Genomic DNA, 25,029 nt, shown 5'->3' on the forward strand with positions numbered 1-25,029 from the left:
AAGCATATCAGAGACAAAGATGAAGTACTTCGGCCACATAATGAGAAGACAGGAAAGCTTGGAGAAGACAATGATGCTGGGGAAAATGGAAGGAAAAAGGATGATGGGCCGACCAAGGACAAGATGGATGGATGTTATCCTTGAAGTGACTGGCTTGACCTTGAAGGACCCGGGAGTGTGGACAGCCAACAGGGAGCTCTGGTGTGGACTGGTCCATGAAGTCACGAAGAGTTGGAAGCAACTAAACAAATAAACAAAAACAGGGTATAGGTAGTATTGTTGCTAGAGCAACGGCTTGACATGGTGGCTTATGGCTATAATAATAAAGACACTACTTTGATGGATTACAGGCATTTGGGCACTGTTTGAACTTGTGTAGACACGTTGCCCATGCTGAATAGCATATACTTTTTAGCAGCAGCAATGTTTCTGAAAATGATATTTTGGTTCTAGTTCTCAAAAAGTTAACACTGGCTGCACTTCTCCTCAAGTATCAAGCTTATGTTCGTATCAGGGATTCACTGGTAAGAACTTCCTTAAACACTTTTTGTATAGCTATTCATGGCTTATTTGCTACAAGGGAGCGTTTCATCTCCCAGTTGCTATAAAATTAAATTTGTAGTCAAGGCAAAGTGCGGCTATTTTTAGTTTCAGCAGTATTGCACAAGAGAAAACTGGCCAGTTATCACATGACAGTGTCATGGGAGTGAACGCAATACAACACTGCATTATAAAAGGCCGTCAGTATCGCAATAACCAAAATGAAAGGTTGCTGAATAATTATCAAGGAAAATATTTAAATTTATATTCTTATATTGATTATAATGTCTCAATAATTTTTCCATAATTGAACACATATTCTCTTTTTTTGTAATGGTAACAATGTTTAATTATTGTAATTTGTAATGCTAACATATCGTATTCAGTTTCTATAACAAGATACATATAATTTGATGGAGTGTGTATATAATTCGAGAGAACAATAACACACGTTTCCTCATAATAAATGGGTAATCAAAAAGAAACAATGCCTTATAAGATAGAAGAAGATGTGGCACCTGTAGTTAGAATATTTTTGTCAAAAAAAATACAATAAAATTTACCTCATTGCTGACTGCAGTTACATGTATGTACACACTTCAAAATCACTCAAAACCACTATGGTCACAAATTGCACATTGCCAGTGCATTTAAGGGTATGCACAGCACATTTTTAAAAGTTGCAGGAAAGTCCACATTCAGTCAAACAATGTGCTACAGCAGATGCCAGTTTATCCCAGAACCAGGGTAATAGGGAGCGCATTGTAGACATCTGCCCCGGTGGGGAGTATTATAGACTCCATAAGGGCAGGGCAGGGCAGGGGCAGTCCCAGACCTGTCAGTCTAATCTCCCGTACAATAAAACTGATTCCCCCCAATCCAGTTCTAAGCTGCATTGTAGCATCAATGTAGATGAGCCTTGTGCCTTATAAATAATAGCCATGTTTACGGGCAGCAGCTGTCTGAGCTAGTTTCAGGATCATTCAAACAGCCAGGTTTTTCATTTAGAAAAATACAGGGTTAATTTAAACTCATCTGGGAAATTGGAATGAAAAGTCCAGGATATGTTCGGAGATTCCCAGGAAATGTTTTTTACAGGAGCAAAACCTAGGACTTTAAAAAAGGAGCTGTTAGAGGATTAGAGAAGTTATTGAGTATTTAGTTTCATTCTTGTTTCTGGAGCCTTTTCCATTTTCTCTTGCACATAATCCAAATTTAGCTTTCCAGATGCCCCTGCCTCAGATAGTTTTGATTATTGCTGAGGTACGTTTGTTTGTTTTTTAGACACCCTAGTCATATCTGCAGAGTGTCATTTGTGTTATGTGTGGCAAGGCTTTTTCAGTGTTAATGTCTCATTTCAATTAGAGATGCAGTTGTTCCCCTAATTTTTTTTCTTTCAAGTACAAGTGAAAAGCTCATTTATTTATACAGGCTTTGGGGAAATACCAAGTGGTATATTCTGCTAATGGTTGTTTCTTTTATTATATCTTATCAGAGATCTATAACTTACTATTTTAGATAATTGTAATTCTTGTTTTTACATTTGTAATTCATGAAAAGTACTTGGGGAAAAGTACTCATGTCCAATACACACAAATCTGTGTCACATTTCAATGATTAAAGCAAAACTATTTGTGAAGCCAAATCTGTAATGGGAAAGAACTGTTTTCACTTAAAGAGTCCCAAATATTACCAGTTCATTTCTGTACTATAGCAGTTATTTAGCAGTGAAACTCAAGTGGCTTTTTTTTTTCAAATTCAGTGAAATACAATTCAGGAAGATGAATGGAGGGTGATTATGGTCAGATAAAGGGACATTCTGCCTCAACTGTGAGATATCAGCCCTCCACATTTGTGGGCTTAACTTTTGTGAATTTGATTATTCATGGATTTGATTAAAAAATGTTCTGTCTAGGAATTTCTAGGTCTCCCAGTGCAACTCTGTGGTCAACTTTTGCCAGAAGTTATGACAGTGTCATGCTGGAGAACCTAAAGATTCTTAGACAGGTGCTCTCTGTTGTTTTTGAAAAGCTCTCTTTATTTTTTGCAATTTTTCACTTTTGCAGAGATTCTGTGTGTCTAACCTCAGGGAATGTGGGGGGCTAACTGTATTTCTGAATACCGACTGTCCTTCTGAATAAGGGCTGGGTTAGATCCCCTTGGTCTAAGCCAGTCAGACTCTTTTGTTCTTAGGATAGTTGGTAGCTTTAGTAGTGGTAGTGGTAGTAATTTTATTGATTAGCCCTTTGGCCATATTACAGTACCAAACAAAACAAAAAAGAGTTGTTGTAGGTTTTTTCGGGCTATATGGCCATGTTCTAGAGGCATTCTAGAACATGGCCATATAGCCCGAAAAAAAACATACAACAACCCAGTGATTGCAGCCATGAAAGCCTTCAACAAAAACAACAAAGCTTAATGATACTACATTGCACTCTATGTAGTAAGTTAAAATAAGACAGGTATAACAATACAGTAAAAGATATGGTAAGATATGATAAAACCGAGTATTATACATCATATTTCCTTATCACGCCTACAATTTACCCCGATCAGCCTCACATATGTGGTTGCTTTAGTAGTTCTTAAGCAGGTAGATTCTACACAACAATGTAAGTATCCAGCAAAATCTTGTTTTTGGCTTTGTATACAAACATAACCTAATGAATGAAATTTATCTGAATTCAGCTACCATTTTAAATTTTCCAACACAGTCACTTAAAAAGTAAAAAAAAAAACCCTATAAGAACTACCTAGGAAAAAAAGGGAAAGTGCCTGCAGATTTTAATAGTTCAATTATGTAGATATTAAAGAAAGGTAGGCCTAGTGAGGGGGTTAAATCTGTAGAATGAAGGTTGCTGTGGAAACAGAAGCACTATCTGTCAGTCATGCATCTATATAGGAGGGCTTCAGTGAAAAAGCAAGCACAGGCAGTTAAGCATTTAGTTTTTTAAGGCCATTTTTAAAGACTTTTATTCGTTCAGTTTTGTGAGCTGTTCTGTACATTGGAACTTTGAGCAAATGTCATTATTATGCTTCTCCAAAGAAAGGGAGTACCCTCCCACTATTTACAGAGAACAAATCGTAAACGATATCAGAATGTAGTTAGGATGGCCAAAAATATTAATGAGGAAGATCACACAAGGCAAGAATGGTGTTAACTGTTGCTTTGGCCTGAACCTACTGGGATGTGCCAGATGCTGCTGCTGAGTGGATTGACTCCCAATTGCTTTGTATGTTGAACTCAGTTTGCATCAGATGGGCCAATCTGCCCATCGTACACTACTTCCCCTCCATTTTCGGCATGGAGCCCTTCACACAAGTACAGGAACTTCCTGGTGGGCTCTGTCCCAAAAAGAGAGAGGAAGCAGCTCACTCTGCAACAACATGGGAGCCTTCCCATATTGCCTGGCATTGAATGTTTGCCATCTTTTGTTGTAATCCACCCTGAGTCCTCTTGGAGAGAGAGGGCGGAATATAAATAATTTTATTATTATGATTATTATTGGCTTGCCAGCAATGGGGGGAAGCTGGATGGCAACATTTCCCCCATGGAATGAGGAGCAAGGTTAGGCAGGCGATGTGGGGCATGGAGCAACAGCTTCTCCATGCTCCCTGCCATGAGCCCATGGATTCGAATCCATGGGCCTTTTTGATGAGGTCCTTATTTACTATCTTTTGTCACCAATCCCCACATGACAAACTTAACTAATAACAGAAGTAATATCTGAGACAAGATATAGTGCTGTGATTCTGACATCATCATTCTTCCTCTTGTATTTTTAACATAATTTGCATGATAAAAAAGCCAGTAAAGTTTCGAAAGCTTGTAAAATTTTAATTGGCCCAATAAAAGTATCACTGTTTTATGGATGTTGTATTTTATTGTATTTTGCTGCATGGTCGAAATGACTACCCCAAAAATGTTACTACAGCTGGCAATTTATTACTGATCATTAAGAGATAACTATATTATTCTGTCACAACATGGAAAGGAAAACAAGAAGAGGCAGCCACTGTTCAACCATGCCTAAGCCAGACGCAAATGAAAGTCCCTCCTTCCATCCCAACTGCAATTGCCTTGGCCTTGAAAGGAGAAAAAAGGGGGCAGGCATAGTTTGACCATATCTGAGCCCAGAATTTATTTATTTATTTATTATTTAGAACTTTTGTACCCCATTCTTCTCTACCTCTGTGGAGGGACTCAGAGCGGCTAACAGCAAAAATTCAATGCTATACAATACTGTAGTGTTGTTGGAAAGTTTTGAGAGTGCCTTGGACCGCCAAAAGATCCAACCAGTCCATACTCCAGGAAATAAAGTCCGACTGCTCATTGGAGGGAAGGATAGTAGAGGCCAAGATGAAGTACTTTGGCCACATTATGAGAAGAAAGGAAAGCTTAGAGAAGACAATGATGCTGGGGAAAATTGAAGGAAAAAGGAAGAGGGGCTGACCCAGGGCAAGATGGATGGATGGCATCCTTGAAGTGACTGGATTGACCTTGAAGGAGCTGGGGGTGGTGATGGCCAACAGGGAGCTCTGGCATGGGCTGGTCCATGAGGTCACAAAGAGTCGGAAACGACTGAACGAATGAACAACAACAACACAGTACAATAAATAACATCGTAAAACAACATACAATAATTGAGTTCTAAAATGCATATAAAAGCAGTTCATCAAGTTAAAAACATCATCCAACTCATCATCCAACTCAATTCAATTGTCGTAAAAAGGAAGCCAATGAATGGCCTCTCTCCAGCCCAACTACCATTTCCCTGAGCCAAGAATCAAATGTATGGCCTCCCACATGGTTCCCAACTTTGTTTTGACCAGGGACCACTTGACCAGTGACCACTCTCCAGCATTAGTACCAAAAGAGTTACAAATCAGTTTTTTGACAATTTTTGATTTGGTTTGGTTATTTGGGGTGCTGATTCAGAAAATTGCATCGGATAAACCACATCAGCTCTAGTTTCTGATACAGAACATATGCCATCCAGTAGTTGCCATCTACTTGCCAACAGAAAACTATATTTAATAATCTAGAGCTGATGTGGTAGTAGTAATCTTTTATGGATAGTCAGCCTCTCCCCTTTTGACATCCCCGTTGTCTCGGCACTATAAGAGGATTTCACGAGACTAGTCACTGTTGTTGCTGTGTGGTTTCGAGGCAGCGGTGTAGTAATTGTGATACCCCTGACCTTATTTTCAGTGGCATCACAATTACTACACCGTGATTGGGAACCACCGCTCCAGCCCAACTGTTATTGCCCTGGTCATAGAGGAAGAAGTAGGCACAGTTTGACCATATCTGAATTCGACACAGTCTGAATTAAGGATTTGAGCAAGGTTATTGGATGAATTGAAATATACATCTTATATGTTTTTAATTTGTATACTGTTTTATGTTTTATTGATTAATTGTTAATCATTTTAACTGTGGGATATGTTTTTGCTGTTTATTGTTGGTTTTTACCGGCGTTGAATTCTTGCCAGAGCTGTAAGTCGCCTTAAGTCCCCTCAGGTGAGAAAGGTGGTGTAAAAATGGAGTAAATAAATAAATATATAAGCCCAGAAGCAAGCGAATGGCCCTCGTTCCCAGCGTCCACTCCCCTGGCTCTGGAGGGAATGAAAAAGAAGCAGTTTCTGTTAGACTTAATCCATTTCTTCACTACCATTCCCTTTTCATGTGTCTTGTGTCTTTAGTTTGTAAGCTTGAGGGCAGGGAATTGTATTTCTTGTTCTTTTTCTTGCAAGAAACTATGTACAATGAGGGCACTAAATAAAGGAGGTAATAGTGGTGGTGGAAAGAAGGAGTCTAATAACCTATTTCAGGTTAACTTGTATGGCATGGAGACTAACAAATTAGATGGTTTACCTTACCGTTCTCATTTTCCATTCCATGTATTTGACTTGCATATTATTCATTCTTATTGGATTATAAAGTATTCAGGATATTGTTACATTGAGTAAGCCACCTATGTTTTGGATCTCATTATTTCAATACTTGAGGTGAGGTTTATTTATTTAAATATCTATTAAACTGATGCATTTAATTTGATATATTTATACGCTTTAAAAAAATCCGAGAGAGCGCTTTTTGAAAGTACAAAGAATAAAACATTGCATATTCAGTAAAGACAATAAAATGGTAATGTAATAAAATAATGTAAGATAGCTCAGTGAAAACATCTAAAATAATGTAATGGGTACAAAGGTAATAATGGCTAAAAAGCTTTAAAAAAAACCATACCTTGCAAATCGTATTAGCATATTTAATTTAAAATAATTCATAAAATGCTCCTAAATAAAAACATTTAGGTTTTAACACTAAAAAATCCAGCTCCCACTAACAAGCTCCAAAAATTGTTTTGGGAGAACCATCTTGCAGTTCCTATATGCCAGCAGATTATGCTCTCAGAGCGAGGATATTAAACAGAGGCACAGATAAAAACCCGTTAGAAACCTCCCTTTTTCTGGCCCCAACTGACTTAGTATTTTATGTTCATTGTGCTTTATTAATGATTCTACCCAGAAGTGACAAATGAAACTTGAACTGAGCGTACAGCAAGCTGAAATCTAGGCCTGTAAACACAAACTTGGAGTCAAATGTTTATTTCAAAATGTTATTCGGTATTTATTAACTAATGTTTTATTTTCTGGGAATAATAAAAGTTAAACATTATCAAATTTAGTGAATAGCAAGATCCCCACCTTATTATGCCTTACACCAAAGTAATAGTACACATGTTCCTGTTTTACATTAGTATCTATTGGTCCAAAGCTTGTAACTCAACGGTACAGTCTATAAGAACATGTATTTTTGCTCCACTCCCTTTGTGTCTGTGTTCCCTTTCCTTATCTCTCTTTTTGCCTTTCGCATTGTGATTCTTTTTACCAAGCCGCTTTCTTTTCTCTTGTTTACTTGCTTCACACAAACATAATGTCTGTGACATCTGCCAAAGATCATCATGCTAGGCAAATGGGTAAACAGCAACACCTTCCCCCACTAAGGCTATATCTACCCAGCAGACTCACTTTGCAACTGCTGCAAGGAATCCACATGATGTTGGTTTCTCAACAGAAGCACTGTTTCCAGCTGACAGTCCAAAACAAGGCAAGGCAGAATTTAATCTGGAGTTTTCATGAAACTCCAGTGTGATCTCCGTGTTTACGGAGGTGTGGACAGTTGGACTGACCTGGGTCTCATTTGATCCAGTGTCCACATATCAAATAGATCTGGCTCTTTTGCCAGCCAGAATGTTGCTGGGGGTGTCAGTTCTGGTCCTGAACGGTTTGGGATCCGCCTACCTGCGTGACCGCATTTCTGTGTACGAACCCACACGATCTCTTCGATCATCTGGAGAGGCCCTGCTCACGCTCCCACCTCCTTTGTAGCCGCGATTGGTGGGGACGAGGGAGAGGACCTTCTCGGTGGTGGCCCCCCAACTCTGGAACTCACTTCCCAAGGACATCAGACATGCCCCAACTCTGGCAGTCTTTAGGAGGAGCCTGAAAATGTGGTTGTTCCAGTGTGCCTTCCCAGAATAAGGAAAACTCTCAGCAATATGCCCTCAAAATTCACTATCCCAGTTATATCCTACCTTGTTCATGTCCAGCATTATTTTTTTTAAAAAATATTTGGCCCAGCCATAGGTTTTTAAATGCTTGTGTGTTACTGTTATTGTTTATTGTTTATTTTTGTTCATGTGATTTATATTAATGGTTTTGTATTTATTGTTTTTGTTATTGCCTTTGTTTACCGATGTACTGTGGGCTTGGCCTCATGTAAGCCGCATCGAGTCCCTTGGGGAGATGGTAGCAAGGTATAAATAAAGTATTATTATTATTATTATTATTATTATTATTATTATTATTTCATATGGCTGGACACCCTGGTGTGATCTCATCAGAAGTTGCCAGCAAGGTTTCGGAAAGCTGCTTGGAGTAGCTGCTGGCTGGTGAAACAATGGCAGTGATGGCAGCACCCCGGAGAACAAGGCGCTCTTGACCTGCCCAACCATGTGGGCATTTAAAGGGCTTCAGGACACTTTCATGGTGGTAGCTGCAGATCCCCAGTGCTGCATCCAAGGAAACTGCGAACCAGGTTACTCTGGTGCATATGCAGTCTGAGATAGTTCTTTTCTATCCCTCCCACAATATTTGCTGAAGTTACTTTCATCCAGATTGTGCAGGTGGGAACTGTGGGTCACACAAGAATTCTGATTTTTAGTGGGGTATTTATTCCACCAGAAGACCTTCGGATTCTTTGTTTTATGCTTGCAACATAAATTTTATAGAGGAGCTGTTGGGTTAAAAAAAATACAAAATGTTGCTCTTGAATGTGATATCCATTAATAAGTAAGCAGTAATTTCTGCTTAATAAGTTACCACACATGCCTCAACTTCGCCAGATCATTTAATGGTTAAACTGTGTGATGCCTTTCATAAATCGCTATAAAGATTTTCTCTTCAAATCATATAAAACAATGGATTTTATGGCTCTTGGCCTAAATTCAGCATTGGACTTAACACCCGTCAACTAGCATAGTTGTATCCCCTTCCACTTCTCCTTGTCACCCAAAAACCTGGTCTGAAGGATTTTCTGGCCCTCCAAAATACATTGTGGGGGTACCTTGCAGTCCACTTCTAAACATATCTCCACCAGTGGAATGGTCTTTTGGGATCCTAACCTATCTGAACCATTCTAAAATGTCACATAGTGTTTGTTGTAGTTAAATTCAGTTGTTGTTTGTTGTTTGTATTGTCGAAGGCTTTCATGGCCGGAATCACTGGGTTGTTGTGAGTTTTCCGTGCTGTATGGCCATGTTCCAGAAGCATTCTCTCCTGACGTTTCACCTGCATCTATGCCAAGCATCCTCAGAGGTTGTGTGGTTTGACTCACAACCTCTGAGGATGCCTGGCATAGATGCAGGTGAAATGTCAGGAGAGAATGCTTCTGGAACATGGCCATGAAGCCTGGAAAACTCACAACAACCCTGTTGTTTGTTTGTTTTTTAATTTTAGCAAATATGTTTTGGGCTGTACATCTGAGAAATCTTGTTGCAAGAATAACTCATGTAGGGCAGTGTTAGAAGTAGGTAATTTGCTATCCAGCTAAGGTCACAGCTCGCGGAGTGTAGGATTACGAGATTAAGCGCTAATATCCTCAAATTCAACTAATTATGCAGATGATAAATACTAGCAAATATGAATGCTAGTGGGATAACCAGCTCAAAATAAATAAAGCCACATAAAGTCTTTCAAATGCTGGTATGCATGGAAACCTGTGTCGGCTTCAATGCCCAGCCATTTATTTCAAAGTGTTACTTGGCTACACTACCTTATATATGTGAATATTATTACAACGGCATTCTCTGGTCCAAGGTAGAACTTAATCCAGTTCTGAGAAAGAATGACAAGTTCTCTCCACACAGGACAGTCGGAGTAAAATTGCCATGAATAATTCATTTTCATTTATAGCAGCCCACATGATACTGTCATCTGTTTATAATCCTCTCATTTGAGTAAAAAAGTTTATTAAGTTAACAGACCATATAAAAACAGACAATAAAAATACCAGATACATTGTTGTCGTTATGTGCCTTCAAGTTGTTTTCAACTTATGGTGACCCTATCATGGGGTTTTCTTGGCAACGCTTGTTCAGAGGGCGTTTGCCATTGCCTTAAGTATAATAAATCTAGGGGGAGAGGAAGGACAGGGGAGCTATTATATTGCTGCTTTACTTCCATCGAGCATTTATTTTATTTTATTTTTCTCTTAAACTGGTGATTTTAACTGCAGATAGGAGAGCTTTTTGTGTTGCTAGATGGTTAAAACCTAGCAGAAGAACATTCAATTTATCCTCATCTTCCCTAATTTCCCATTTGCCCCAAAAATTGTGTTTTTTTAAAGACTAGAATACAATCAGCATTCCAATAAATACTTGGTCAGTTTAACCCTACCTCCCCATCAGTCTCAACTCAACTGGATTGGTATTATCTCTCTTGGTCTCTCTCTTACCATGACACTGTGTTTTATAAGTAATCTCTTGGGTGTATCCCAGAGCTTTCACACCTCTCCCCAACTGCTTGTGAGGGTGGGTAAATGTAAATAAGCAGAAGCTTTACCACAGTATTTAAACCAAGATATACCCTGCAGTACAATAGAATGTCTCTCAGGCTTGTAAAACAAGTAACAGTATCTTTACTTTAATTTAAAAGTTTGAATAGGGTTACAATGTATACATGAGTCTCTTTGAGTTCGGGCAGAGATCAGAGGACTAAAATAGTCCTCTGAAATAATCTTTAAAATAAGCCTCATGCCTTATTATGTTCAGTCTTCAAGATAGTTGGCAGCTAGTACTATCTCTTCACTGTCCAAAGTGAGAAATGGCAGTTAGAACCGTTGGTCTCAGCAGCAAGTCAGAAGCAGCAGCCAATCAGAACTCTGGTATGGCACACTCAGCCAATCAGCTGCTGACACATGCCTCTCCAGTTAACCCACCATATCATGGCGTTCTTTTTCAAATCCTCACACTGGTCATCTTCATTAGGCAATTGTCTTCTACGTGATGCTGGCCTCCAATAAATGTAGCTGAAAAACATCACTTCATTATTGCTGGTGGAGAAACTGGACCCCTCAGCTGTGTTGCCCAGATAGTAGGGGAGCCTACTATCACAGGGGAGTCAAGCTGGGCTCGCACAAAAAGTATTTGGAAAAAGAAACTTTCGTCAGTTTTTGTTAAGTGAGGTTTGCCCACATATTATTTTCTTTGAATTTTACAAATTTAAAATCCCTGTCAAAGATATTAAATAAATGCTGCAACTGTTGAGAAATACAAAAACATATGGAATAAAATTGGAACCTAAGGCATCTTCTGGGAGTTTGTACCAACTTCTACCCATTGTTTTGGGGCTACACACAAACTGTGAGCTGCACACAAACTGTGAGCCAATTGTGCCCCCGGTGGCACAATTGGTTAAAGCTTCGTGCTTTTTTTTTTTTTTTTTGTCATGTCAGGAGCATCCTGTTGTGAGAGAATTGGCCGTCTGCAAGGACGTTGCCCAGGGGATGCCTGGATGATTTTGATGTTTTATCATCCTTGTGGGAGGCTTCTCTCATGTCCCCGCATGAGGAGCTGGAGCTGATAGAGGGAGCTCATCCGCTTCTCCCCGGATTAGAACCTGCGACCTGTCGGTTCTAATCCGGGGAGAGGCGGATGAGCTCCCTCTATCAGCTCCAGCTCCTCATGTGGGGACATGAGAGACTAGCAGGACTGCTGACCAGCAGGTCAACAGTTTGAATCTGGGGAGAGTGGGTTGAGCTCCCCCTATTAGCTCCAGTTCCCCATGTGAGGACATGAGAGAAGCCTCCCACAAGGATGGTAAAACATCAAAACATCTGGTCATCCCCTGGGCAACATCCTTGCAGACGGCCAATTTTCTCACCCCAGAAGTGACTTGCAGTTTTTCAAGTCGCCCTTGACAACAAGAAAAAAATAAAATTGGGTTACTATTTGGATGAAATGGAAGGAGGAAGATCTTTTTCACTTTATATACATACCTTGAAGAAAAGGATATGTAAAAAACAAAATAATTGTGTAGTATGCTGATCACTGAGGTGCAGTTCTTGATTTATTATTGCTGGGAACTATCGATTTGGACGCAGCCTAATACTTCCCAGGCTTTGGGTGGGAGGTTGGGGTAGTCTGAAAATATATTTTATAAATAGAGCAGTAGTGATTCAGCGTCCTGGTGCCAGATCCAAAGAGGATCGGCCCAATGAGGTACTTGGGATTTTTCTAGCTGTGGACCAGATACATCATTTATTAAAATCAGAGACACAGCTTTAGCAGGCAGAGTAAGAGAACTGAGCTTGGATAAATACAGCCTGTAAATGTATGCTATTATTAAGGCAAGAGTATGGTTTCCATAAATGGCAACCCTCTGAAAGAAAATAGGAAGACTTGCTGGTCTTTTTTCCCACAAGGTTACAATTTGAAAAAAAACAGATTTGATGATGGGAAAAATGCAAGTATGTCTATGCCCTCTCTTCAGCCAACCTTTGAAGAGTTATATACATAGGAAAATATGAAAACAAGATAACTTGTTAAGCAAATAACAGTAAATTATTGTGTAGTACTTAATTAATATTTTAAAGGCTTATGTTGTTGCTTTAAAAAAATACTTGAGAACCCATGGATATTATTTTCTAAGAAAACACCAAAAGCATTGTCACTAACTAAAAATTTTAAACCTCCTTTCAAATAATAGTGAATACTTGTGGAACACTGAAAATATCTACAATAAACGCAATATTTATGAAGTCTTATATATAGAAAAACATTATTGGTGATCAGAAAGCCTCTTGGATTTCATTCAAATGTCTCCGCACATTATTTTTCCTGTCTGTACCTTACTATGTATGTTTTAAAGATTTTTTTTTACTGCATTTAAAATCCAATGCTGAAAGTTCTGCTGCCATCCCACTTGCCCACCCCAGCTCTCCCCTCTCCACCATCCCACTTCCTCCATCCATCCATTCAACCTCTATTTAAAAGCCTCCAATGAAGGAGCTTCCACCACACTCACTGTTCCTTACGGTCAGTAAACTCCCATGTCCTCAGGAGGAAGACAGTCCCATCAAGAGCAGGTAGATTATTCAATAACTAGAACTGAAAACCAGTCCACAGAGACTCCATCCTAAATATTTATCTTTGGCTTATTAACCACTATCAAACCCATTACAGCATCGAGGCACTGGGCCAAATCTGAACAGCCCTAACTGGCACTGATGACAAGGAAAAGGAGAGCTGAGTGTCATCAGGATACAGATTACTTCACACGCCAAATCTCCTGTCAGTCTTCTCCAGTGGTTTCATATAGATATTGAACAGCTTGGGAGATCAGATGGGGTTAAACAGATTTATTATATTTATGTTATTAGCAGGCTTTCACAGATGCACTCACCAACTTGCCAAAGGTAAATGCTCTCTTGTTCTCTGTTAAGCAAGAGCACCCATCAACATTCAGAAGAATCCTCTTCTGAAATGCACAGAAGGGATGCCCCACTATTTGAGAATTAGTGGCAGCAACACCTAATGGTTGATAAGCCAAGCCAATATTTTTGAACTCAGGGATAGACTTCCTGCCAATAGATGTTGCTCATCTCTTGAAGTCAAGGTATTGGTTCTCTTGATGTATGGTATGAACACTTCTCCTCTGGGTTACCAGTCTTTACTCTCTTGAACTGAACCACTTAAACTGGGCTCTACAGGCCAATGGATACTCCATCACAAACTGCAAGACCATCATAAGAACTGCAAGACCAAGAACAAGCCACAAGAGTAAAGACAAAGATCTACCTGTTCTTACCATACATCAAGAGGAACCAATGACCGCATTGGGAAGCTGATGAAGAATCACAACCTACAAATTATCTACAGACCCACTAAGAAAATCCAACAAAAGCTACGTTCAGCAAAGGACAAGAGGGATCCTCTCACCTCTGCAGGAGTCTATCATATACCATGCAGCTGTGGACAAGTCTACATAGGGACCACCAAACACGTCATTGCCCAAACAGGAATCAAGGAACATGAAAGGCAATACAAATGAATTCAACCAGATAAGTCGTCTATAGCAGAGCACCTGATGAACCAACCTGAACACAGCATATTTTTTGAGAACACAGAAATGCTGGACCACTCTAACAACCACCATGTGAGGCTACACAGAGAAGGCATTGAAATCCACAAGCATGTGGACAATTTCAACAGAAAGGAGGAAACCATGAAAATGTACAAAATCTGGCTACCGGTATTTTATAAACTCTAAAATCAGGACAGTAAAGAGTAACATTCAAAAAACAGGGGAAACTCAAACAAGAATCAATCAGGGCCAGCTAACACTTCCCAACAAAGCATCCCCCCAGGCAGCAACCAGCCAGGCTTCAAAGACTGCAAGACTATTAAATGCTAATCAAGGTGGCCAATTGGCAACATTTACACTTGCCTCAAGCAGACAAGAGTTCTTTTTCCCACCCTGGACATTCCACAGACATATAAATCTCACTTGCCTAGTTTCCAACAGAACTCACAACCTCTGAGGATGCCTGCCATAGATGTGGGTGAAACGTCAGGAGAGAATGCTTCTGGAACATGGTTTTATATATAGCCTGGAAAACTCACAGCAACCCAGTGGTTCTGGCCATAAAGCCTTTGACAACTCATTTTACACTTTGTTCCACTTGTATATATGCCATTAACACACTTTATAAGCGATAGGTTGATGCTTGCTTGAAGAGCCTCTCTCAACGTCTGATAATGTTTACAATTCCTTAGTTTCTTTTATTACTTCTATCTATCCTCACTCTTCAACCTCAAAGGAGTTTCCAGAACAGGCAACAATTGTGCCGTTAGCTTTAAAACAACAAATCAAGCCGCTGAAACAGTGGAAGATCAGCAGCAGATATCGAAACCATTACTAATAGGATAATACATCAACAACATATAAAAGGTCTCAGGGAAGTGAGTGCTTTGCTTTAGTGTTCTCTAGTCTAGGATTTCATGCACTGTTGGAAGGAGTAAGAAAAAAAGAAAGCGGGGCTCACTAGTGCCTGAAATCAACTTGAAGAAGACATAAGTGATGCTTTTTATAGATGTATGTGTAACCTTTAAATGGCAGAAATAATAACAGTGGACTATTTTTGTATACTTCTGAATAATTTATAGCAGTTATAAATCAAGGAAAATTGGAAAGGGAAGGGAAACTCTGACAAGTGTATACTGGCAATATCTTTAAATAATTTTTCCTTATGTGCTGTGATCAGCTACATTGCAGCAATTTTCATGAACTCTTTACCAACTAGTATAAAAATCTACCTTTCCTCCTGGTTCTTGTACCTGGAAATTGTGTAGTAATGACAGCAGGAAATCTGTGTATTCTGTGTGAAGAATGCTTCAAAGAGTTACCCTTAATTCTTTGGAAGTCTGCCATATTCCCTTTTTTTCATGTCAGGAGCGACTTTAGAAACTGCAAGTTGCTTCTGGTGGGAGAGAATTGGCGATCTGCAAGGACATTGCCCAGGGGACGCCCGGATGTTTTGATGTTTTACCATCTTTGTGGGAGGCTTCTCTCATGTCCCCGCATGGGGAGCTGGAGCTAACAGAGGAAGCTCATCCAGGCTCTCCCTGGATTCGAACCTCCAAACTGTCAGTCTTCAATCCTGCCAGCACAAGGGTTCTGTGCGCCACCGGGGGCTCCTGCTATATTCCCTGTGTAAATGACAGTGTTCAAGATGTAAAAGTTTGTTTGTGTCAGGACAGGAGTTAATGACTCGATCAAGAGGCAAAATATATCTGTTCAGTGAAATATGTTTCCTATATTACATTTAGCTGACAGACTTTCCACAAAATCTGTTATCTTGTCAATTACAACTTTTATATTTAAAAATGAGAACATCTGCTAAGGATAACAAATCATTTTCAACACTATTTATTGAAAGAGAAAGCTTGCAAAGTATATCTGGATTTTTTATTTACATGTATTGATTTGTTTTCATGACTGTGTTGGCAACTCATTAAGTACCATATTGTGGATAAAATTAGGATGCCATCTTCATAGATGTGTGATATTACGGGTATATGCTTGTGCTGCGGGGTTTTCTTTTGTGACACCTAATAAGCATTCCTTGAGAGTGGCTATATTTGCTGCTACTCTGCCTCTTTCTTCTTGGCTCTCGCACTGATGCCTGAAAAACCTAAAAACCAGTTGTGGTGTGTTCATTACGAAGTCAGTTCAAGACAAGGGTGGAGTTTGGAAGAAAGCTGGCTTGTGCCACAGAGGAACTGATTGTTCCCTAAAATAATAGGAAGCACTGTCATTGCCGTATTTATGCATTTATATCCGGATGGGGTTTTTGAGGAATGCTTTTTCCCCAATGAAGTTCTCCAAGTTATCTTGTGCTCTATCTGGGCCAGAGAGACAGTAGACAAATGAATATATATAGGTATCCAAAGTTCTCATATATATTTTTATTTATCGTATCAGAAGCAAACAGAGGGTACAGTTATCTATATAAATTAAAATGTAATGTTCGTTTGTGGTATTCACGGAACTCAAAAACCACTGGGGCAATTAGCACCAAATTTGGACATGATACACCTAACGACCCAATGTATGTTCTCCACTCAAAAAAATTGATTTTGTCATTTGGGAGTTGTAGTTTCTGGGATTTATAGTTCACTTACAATCAAAGAGCAAACTGAACCTCACCAACGATGGAATTGAACCAAACTTGGCACACAATTCTCCCATGACCAACAGAAAATACTGGAAGGTTTTGGTGGACAGTGTCCTTTGGTTTTGGAGTTGTAGTTCACCTACATCTAGAGAGTACTGTGGACTCAAACAATGATTGATCTGGACCAAACGCTACACAATACTCAATATGCCCAAATGTGAACACTGGTGGAGTTTGGGGAAAATAGAATCTTGACATTTGGGAGTTGTAGTTGCTGGGATTGTAGTTCACCTACAATCACGAGCATTCTGAACCCCACCAATGATAGAATTGGGCCAAACTTCTGACACAGAACCCCCATGACCACCAGAGTGGTCCACAGCAATGCATGGCAGGGGACAGCTAGTGTATTTTTAAAAACACAAGAGTTTACGAACTTGGTATTATACTAAATGTCCTTTGACCAGTAGCTGACTACTTGGAGTGCCTCTGGTGTACATGTGGCAGGGCTCAGACTGCATTGTTATAGGTGGTCTGTGGTTTGGGTCAGGGTTAGTGGCCCCATTTCTTAAGGTTGGCTCTGCATCTCGTGCCAGATCACAGTCTGTTTAGTGCCTTCCAAGTCGCCCAGTCTTCTGTGTGCCCAGGGGAAAGTCTCTCATTTGACAACAGCCATGGATTGAGGTCCTGGGTTTTAGACTGCCACTTTTCGACTCTGGCTTGCTGATGTGTTCCTGCGAGTTATCATAGAAAATTATTTTAATAAACCTGCATTTTTATTTAAAATATTTCTTAAAATAAACCTTACAGGAAAAGTACAGCAAAATATTAGCCTTGATTAAATAGAACACCTTTTTTCATAGTAAATCTTGAGAAGAATGAATCATAGATTCAGTGAATCATGGAGTTGGAATTGACCTCGTGGGCCATCCAGTCCAGGAAAATTGCTTTCAAAGTATCCCTGACAGGTGGCCATCCAGCCTCTGCTTAAAAGCCTCCAAAGAAAGAGCCTCCCCACACTCATGGGCAGAGAGTTCCACTGCTGAACAGCTCTCACAGTCAGGAAGTTCTTCCTCATGTTCAGGTGGAATCTCCTTTCTTGTAGTTTGAAGCCATTGTTCCCTGTCCTAGTCTCCAGGGCAGCAGAAAACAAGCCTGCTCACTCCTCTCTATGACTTCCCTCACATATTTATACATGGCCCTCATCATGTCTCCTCTCAGCTTTCTCTTCTGCAGGCTAAACATGCTCATTTCTTTAAGCTGCTCCTCATTGGGCTTGTTTGCCAGACCCTTGATCATATTAGTCGCCCTTCTCTGAAAACTTTCCAGCTTGCCAATATCTCCCTTAAATTGTGGAGATGTTACATAGATAGTGTATTTTGCATTCGCGAATGTGTACATCTTCCTCTAGGTTGGGATTTTTTATATGTAATATAAAAGATCTATTGAATCAAACTGTATTTCTAAACCTGGTGCTCGTGATTTGGGTTTGGAGAAATAAATAAATTAGTGTTCAAAGTTCAGGGACTGCTTTAGGCTGGCTCAGCATCCTCCCATCACACGAACAACAGCAGGTAGGATGCACTTTCTTTGAGCTCACGTTACAAAAAGAGGGGAGACATTGCAACCACCTAGTGGGTCCCCAGGTGTTTTGGCCCACCACTCCCAGAAATCCCCTCCAGTTTACCAGCTCTTAGGGTTTCTCAGAGTTGAAGGCCAAAACATCTGGAGACTCACAGGTTGAGAATCACTGACCAAGAAGCTGCTCTGAGTCAACACTGAGTTTACTTTGACATCCACAGCATCAAAATGAATGTAGACCTAACCCAGGAACACAATGAGGATTTCCTCTAAATCATGGAATGGTGCGGCTCTCCAAATGTTGTTAGATCACAACTCCAGGCATTAATCTCCATCATAGCAAATGCTGGAGCCCAACAATAATGAGCCCAATAGTTTGTCCCTTATTGTAAGGAGATCTTGCTATTTTGTAATTACTATTGACAAACCCTATTGAATTTTAGCAAAATTTGAAAACGGTATGCAATGTGAAATCCAATTAGATGCAAATTAATTCAAAATCCTATGGGGAACATACATTGGACTGCAGTTGTCATCAACTATTGGGGGAAAGTCAATGGTGACAGATTATGGGAATTTTAATTGGAGGCCCCGGTGGCGCAGTGGGTTAAACTGCAGAGCTGCTGAACTTGCTGACCAAAAGGTCACAGGTTCGAATCCAGGGAGCGCCATGAGCTCCCACTGTCAGCCCCAGCTTCTGCCAACCTAGCAGTTCGAAAACATGCAAATGTGAGTAGATCAATAGGTACCGCTCCGGCGGGAAGGCAACAGCGCTCCATGCAATTATGTTGGCCATATGAACTTAGAGATGTCTACGGACAATGCCGGCGAAATGGAGATGAGCATCAACACCCAGAATCGGACACAACTGGACTTAATGTCAGGGGAAAATCTTTACCTTTACTAATCCACCAGCATCTACAGTGCATTGAGAGGTCCTTTCTTCTTTTAAATGAATATTAGAAAGCAAAATCCCTTTAAAGGTATATGTTAACTTTGCCAACCTTGAAACCAGATGTGTACACTGTTCAGAGCCTGGAGTGATTCTTGTCATTTGCCCAAATGAAAGGCAACCCACGACATTTCATTGAGTTGTTGCTGCCCCCTGCAGCCTGTTCATGTTATACTGAAAACATTGTTTGGTGTTAAGAAAAATGGAGGCATATTTTAAATAATTTTTCCTCTGGTGACTGAGTCTTTCAATTCTGTAACAAAATTATTTATTACACACTACAAGCTCTGAATCCACTGGTGATACTTCTCGGATTTCACATGGAAACAGGAAATTGCAGATAATAGCAAACCCATTGAAACAAAGGACTTCCAGCCCACAGATGTCATAGAGTGGCACTGAACTAGCTTAGAAATATCTATAGAGGACATGTTTTATTGAATGTCGATAAATGAAACCACAGGTACCAGTGTTGTGGATACAGGGGTCATACTGTTATTCAGTGTTTCGTATTTTTTTGTCAAATAGCTCACACACTATAATTGAGAAGAAAGTGGAAAGACTGAGGAAGTCTACAATATGTGATTGAAAAGGAAAGTATTAAACCATGCTTTTGCTGTAGGTCAACTAAGCAACTTATTGTTAAGTTACGTCCAGCAGCTACTTCCAAAGTCATACTTTGAGACAATATCCTAATGGATAACAAATAAAAAAATAGCCAGGTCAAAAGAGATGCTCCATACTATTTTCTTGCTTACTTTCTGCCAAAATAATTAAAGCATATTACATGTGATAATAAACATTTAGGAGCATAAGAGCCAGTGTGGTGTTAGCCTATGAAGATGATGACTCTGGAGAAAAGGGTTCAAATCTGCTCATCCTTGGAAACCCATTCTGTTGCATTCTCTCCATTGCGAGTCAAAGACAAACCCCTCTGAACAGATCCTGTCAAGAAAACTGCATTAATAATAATAATAATAATAATAATAATAATAATAATAATAATTTATTTATTTATTTATTTATTTATACCCCACTTCCATCTCCCCAAGGGACTCAGTGCGGCTTACATGAGGCCAAGCCCAAATACAACAATATAAGCAATAATAACAATACAAGCAATTAAAATCAAACATAGACAATAAAACAATAACGTAAGCATTAACAATAAGACAACACGCTATTTAAAACTATGGGTAGGCCAAATGTAAATTAAAATTAAAAATAATGCTGGAACATGGGCGAAAAAAGTGATAGGGCGTTTGTGGAAAACATACAAGCAGACCTAAAACAATGTAAAGTGCTTTGAAGGACAACGTGCTGTGGGATCATTATTTTGGGAAGGCACACTGGAACAACCACATCTTCAAGCTCCTTCTAAAGACTTCCAGAGTTGGGGCATACCTAATGTCCTTAGGAAGTGGATTTCCTTACAGTTACCAGAAATCACAAATGGCAACAATAGGCATTATAGAGGAAAAATGAATGGGAAGCAAAGGGAAAAGCTGTATTGGTGATAACAATACCTAACAGTTTCAATAGAAGTAGGAGAACCAACCATTGAAAAAGTTAGGGCAGCGAGTACAGAGGCCAAGATGATTAAGTCTTAGTCGAGTGTGTTTCTCTCTTAAAACCACACAGCAACGAGGGCAAGTGGTGTCGCGAAACCCTCATATAGTGCCGAGGCAACGGGGATGTTGGGAGGGGAGAGGCTGGCAACCCACAAAAGATTACTACCACCTCAGCTCTAGATTCTTAAATAGGGTTTTCTGTGGGTGAGCATATGGTGACTACTGGATGTCATATGTTCTTTGACAGAAACTAAAGCTGATGTGGTCTATCCAATATAATTTTATGAATCAGCACCCCAAATAACAAAACCAAATCTAAAGTTGACCAAAAACTGATTCATAACCCTTTTAGTACTAATGTTGGAGAGTAGTCCCTGGTCAAAAAAAAGGTTAGGAACCACTGGTTTAAATCATTGCTGGGACTGACGTTCATACTGAGCACTGCGAAGCTAAATACAGTAGATCTCTCTATATATTTTGTAGGATTTTGATAGATGCTATATCTCTGGTAACCACCAGTAATTCACCTGGAAAGAATTTGATTAAGAGTGAAGTGCCACTGAGATAGAAGCAGGAGGAGGATCCAAGCTAAGCTGACCACTTTTAAGTTCCCTTAGATGCCAGTGAGAGAACTAATCTCGTGCTTCCAGGATTTTTAGGCTCACCAGATGGCACACCACAGGCTACTTTCCTCCATTTTTCCATTTCAGCAGTTTAGAAGGGGATTCCTTACAGAGAATGTAAACATTAATTTTCTTATTTGTGAGACCTTAGTTCCAAGCTTTTTTTAAAAAAAAAAAACTTTTTAAAAAAGGTACAAACTGAAATCTGCACTTTTAAGTTCTCTGTCTACATAAGACAACATTTAAAGATCGCTTGTCAAAGAAAGTGTCAACTGGTTTCCTAGGCAACCTGCTAAAGATACTTGAAAATCTAAAGATAGTTGTAATAATGTCAGTAACTAAAGAATATTTTTCATCCTGGCTTCGTCTATAAGAGAGATTCAGAAGCCATGTAACCCCACTCATTACGGATCATTTTGGTAATTTATAGTAATTAGACCTTGTAGACCTTGTTTATACCAAACCAAATAGATCAAGGTTAAAAGAATGGGGTGCATAAGCATACCTGAGTTAACAAAGCAGCTCCTTTATACGACGTCTTTTTATCACTGCCTAGATCCTACTTTTCCACTTTGTCCTCTATTTAGCTGGATTAAAAAAAAAACACCAGGATTGGGATGATATTAAAGGAAGACTAGGGAAAGATAGGCTTTTGGTACTGGATTACAGCAGTGCATCTTCAGTAAAACAGTGTAATAACGCTTGAGTTGGGGGGAAATGGGATCCTACTCTAGTGGCTTAGCTGTGAGTTTCAACCTGCAACAGGCAAAGTAAATAGGAGTTACCTTCAGAATCTCTTACTCCGCGTGCATGAGCAGCAGAATAGAAAGAAGCAGGGAAAGCAGATATACTCGCCTTACCAGCTACAAAATAGAGCTTGGCGAAAGGTGTCTAAAAGTTTTGAAATGTTTTTGTTTACTCACGTAAGCACATTGTTAAATTTGGAGGGGGTAAAGTTTACTGAAACGTGTTGAACTGATTTTCTATTTTATGGTATAGGAACCTATGTCTATTCTTTCCACATTATGTCTGCCTCTGGTACTAAATATCTACCTACGTCACCAGCTGAGGAATTAACAATACAAACAGTCCCCGAGTTACAAATATTTGACTTAAGAACTCCTTTCCATCTGCTACTAAGGAGGCTGTTCAGGTCCTGAGCCAGTGTTTGGCAGCTGTTATGGTCTGGATGAGGACAAACAAATTGGGAACTGAATCCAGACAAGACAGAGGTTCCCATGGTCAGTTGCAAGGCCAAACAGGGTATAGCGTTACAGCCTGTGCTGGATGGGGTTACACTTCCCCTGAAGACACAGTTTTGCAGCTTGGGAGTGATCCTAGATTCATCGTTGAGCCTGGAACCTCAGGTCTCGGTGGTGGCTAGGGGAGCTTTTGCACAATTAAAACTTGTGTGACAGTTGTTCCCGTACTTTGAGAAGTCAGACTTGGCCACAGTAGTCCATGCTTTTGTTACATCCCAAATAGATTACTGCAATGCGCTCTACATGATGTTGCCCTTGAAGACTGTTCAGAAGCTTCAATGCTCACCAGAGTGGGGTAAAGACAGCATACAACTCCCCTGTTATATATATATCTTCTTCATGGTTTCTGTGAATGCGCACATATACTTCGCCTGATGTACCTGTTCCAACTTACATACAAATTCAGCTTAAGAACAAACCTACAGAACCTATCTTGTTGGTAACTTGGGGACTGCCTGTACATGGAAATGCAAATAGGATTAACTTGTTTGTCCTTTGCATAGAATGCAACCATCCTATAGGCATCCGTTTGTTTCAGATCAGGAACATCATTGATAACCTGCAGGGAGTATTTGTGGCAGGAGCAGAACTGTTAGCTTGTTTGAAGCCTGGAAAGCACATTTATTTGGAAATATATTCCACTGAAATGCTTTAGATTAGGTTCCTAGAAAATATGTTTAAAGTTAGAAGTATCATTTTCTTTAACCTTATCTCAAGAAAGTTCTTTGGAGTCACTTTATCCTTAAGCCTTTTTATGTGACGGTTGACTTAAAGGCTATTCAAACTACTGTGGTTTAACACCTAGGCAAATTAAGGTTTGAGAGTGAAGCATCATTTCAAATTCACATACAGAATACAAATAGATAGAATTACTCCTCGTTCAGGAACAAATAAAAAGATAAATTCAAAGAGTGAGATCTGTATCTAGTTTATAAATTAAAATTTCATTTAGCAGACATGGGATGCAGCTAGAACTTTATAATATGTAATATTTTCAAAGTAAACACATTTCATGTCAGCTCAACCTGTCGTGAACCAAACTGATTCATCAGCACCTGATTTAAAGGCCCATGTGGATGTGCATAAGCTTGCTGTCGGGATGCACAGCTAGAGGCTGCTGTTCTCCCCCTGAAACCTAAATGCCATTCACTCGTGTGCATGAAAAGAGGATCATTCAGCCTGCAGGGAAGGGATTCTTCATAACAGCTGAATCTCTAAAATGGCAGACGTTCCTGGGGAAGAGACATCTTGATCATGCAACTGAGCAACAGCCTGGAAAGGTCCTGGCATTCTTCCCCAATTGGCCTCCATTTCTTTACACCTTTCATCCAGCATTGATAGTCAGTGCCAACACTGTGGTTAAATGGGCATTTGTAAGAATATATGTTTATTTGTGTGTTTTGTGGAAAACAACAGTCATACATACTGCTGTGTGTACTAGATGTGATGAGAGGTGATGACATTTGTCTTTCTTTTCCCAGCCACAATCTTAAGCCAGTTTCTTCCATTTGTACAAGCATATAAGAATAGCAATGGGTTTTGTAATTTAAATGTCATTTCTTCCATTCTAAACATAATATGTTTTCTTCCAGCTTTTTAGAAAGAATAGACAGTGTCAGTATGCCTGACTACACACCAACGGATCAGGTGAGTGAAATTGGGAAATGGTTTTTGCTTCTATTCCTATGTCACATAGCAGTTTGCTTTTCAAATTACTGGGAATATTTAACCGAATTCGTGATGCAATGCGGAGTCAGCTCTTCAAAGAGTAAAATTTTTCTGGTGGACTCCTGTACATCTCCTACAGATTTCTGGACAATATTTTAAAGCAAATGTCAGGCATCATTTGCACTGGTGATATCTCACGACTAAAATGAGCCAGCCTTTTTCATTTTTGTGAGGTACACAATAATGCTCAATGCCTGCAGGAATTTAAGGAGAGAACTCAGTACTTCACACACTTGCTGATGTGGAGAGGCACAACCTAATTTTTAAAAATGTTTATATCAGATTATTCTATAATAATTAGTGACTTTTCAAAGGTTTGCCTTACTTATTGTTCGTACTTATTGTATGTTTTTATATGGAAAATGTAACACGTGATTCTGTTTCCTATTTCCAGGATCTTTTAAGATGCAGGGTTTTGACATCTGGGATTTTTGAGACAAGATTCCAAGTAGATAAAGTAAACTTTCAGTGAGTACACTAATAATTTCTAACTTGTGCCCAGCTTCATAAAATACAGGCAACTACG

General features: G+C 39.6%; 1 protein-coding gene across 2 annotated transcripts in view; it reads left to right on the plus strand.

The window, feature by feature from the left end:
- The window catches only part of GNAL (G protein subunit alpha L), a 161,775-nt gene that overhangs the window by 123,817 nt on the left and 12,929 nt on the right, over window positions 1–25,029 (plus strand). For both annotated transcript variants that reach the window (XM_060775029.2, XM_060775030.2), the window contains exons 6-7: window positions 24,368–24,422; window positions 24,898–24,971. In XM_060775029.2, the coding sequence (XP_060631012.2) occupies window positions 24,368–24,422; window positions 24,898–24,971 (129 nt within the window). The remainder of the gene's footprint in view (window positions 1–24,367; window positions 24,423–24,897; window positions 24,972–25,029) is intronic.

Source organism: Anolis sagrei, chromosome 4 (assembly GCF_037176765.1).
Source record: "Anolis sagrei isolate rAnoSag1 chromosome 4, rAnoSag1.mat, whole genome shotgun sequence".
Lineage (NCBI taxonomy): Eukaryota > Metazoa > Chordata > Lepidosauria > Squamata > Dactyloidae > Anolis > Anolis sagrei.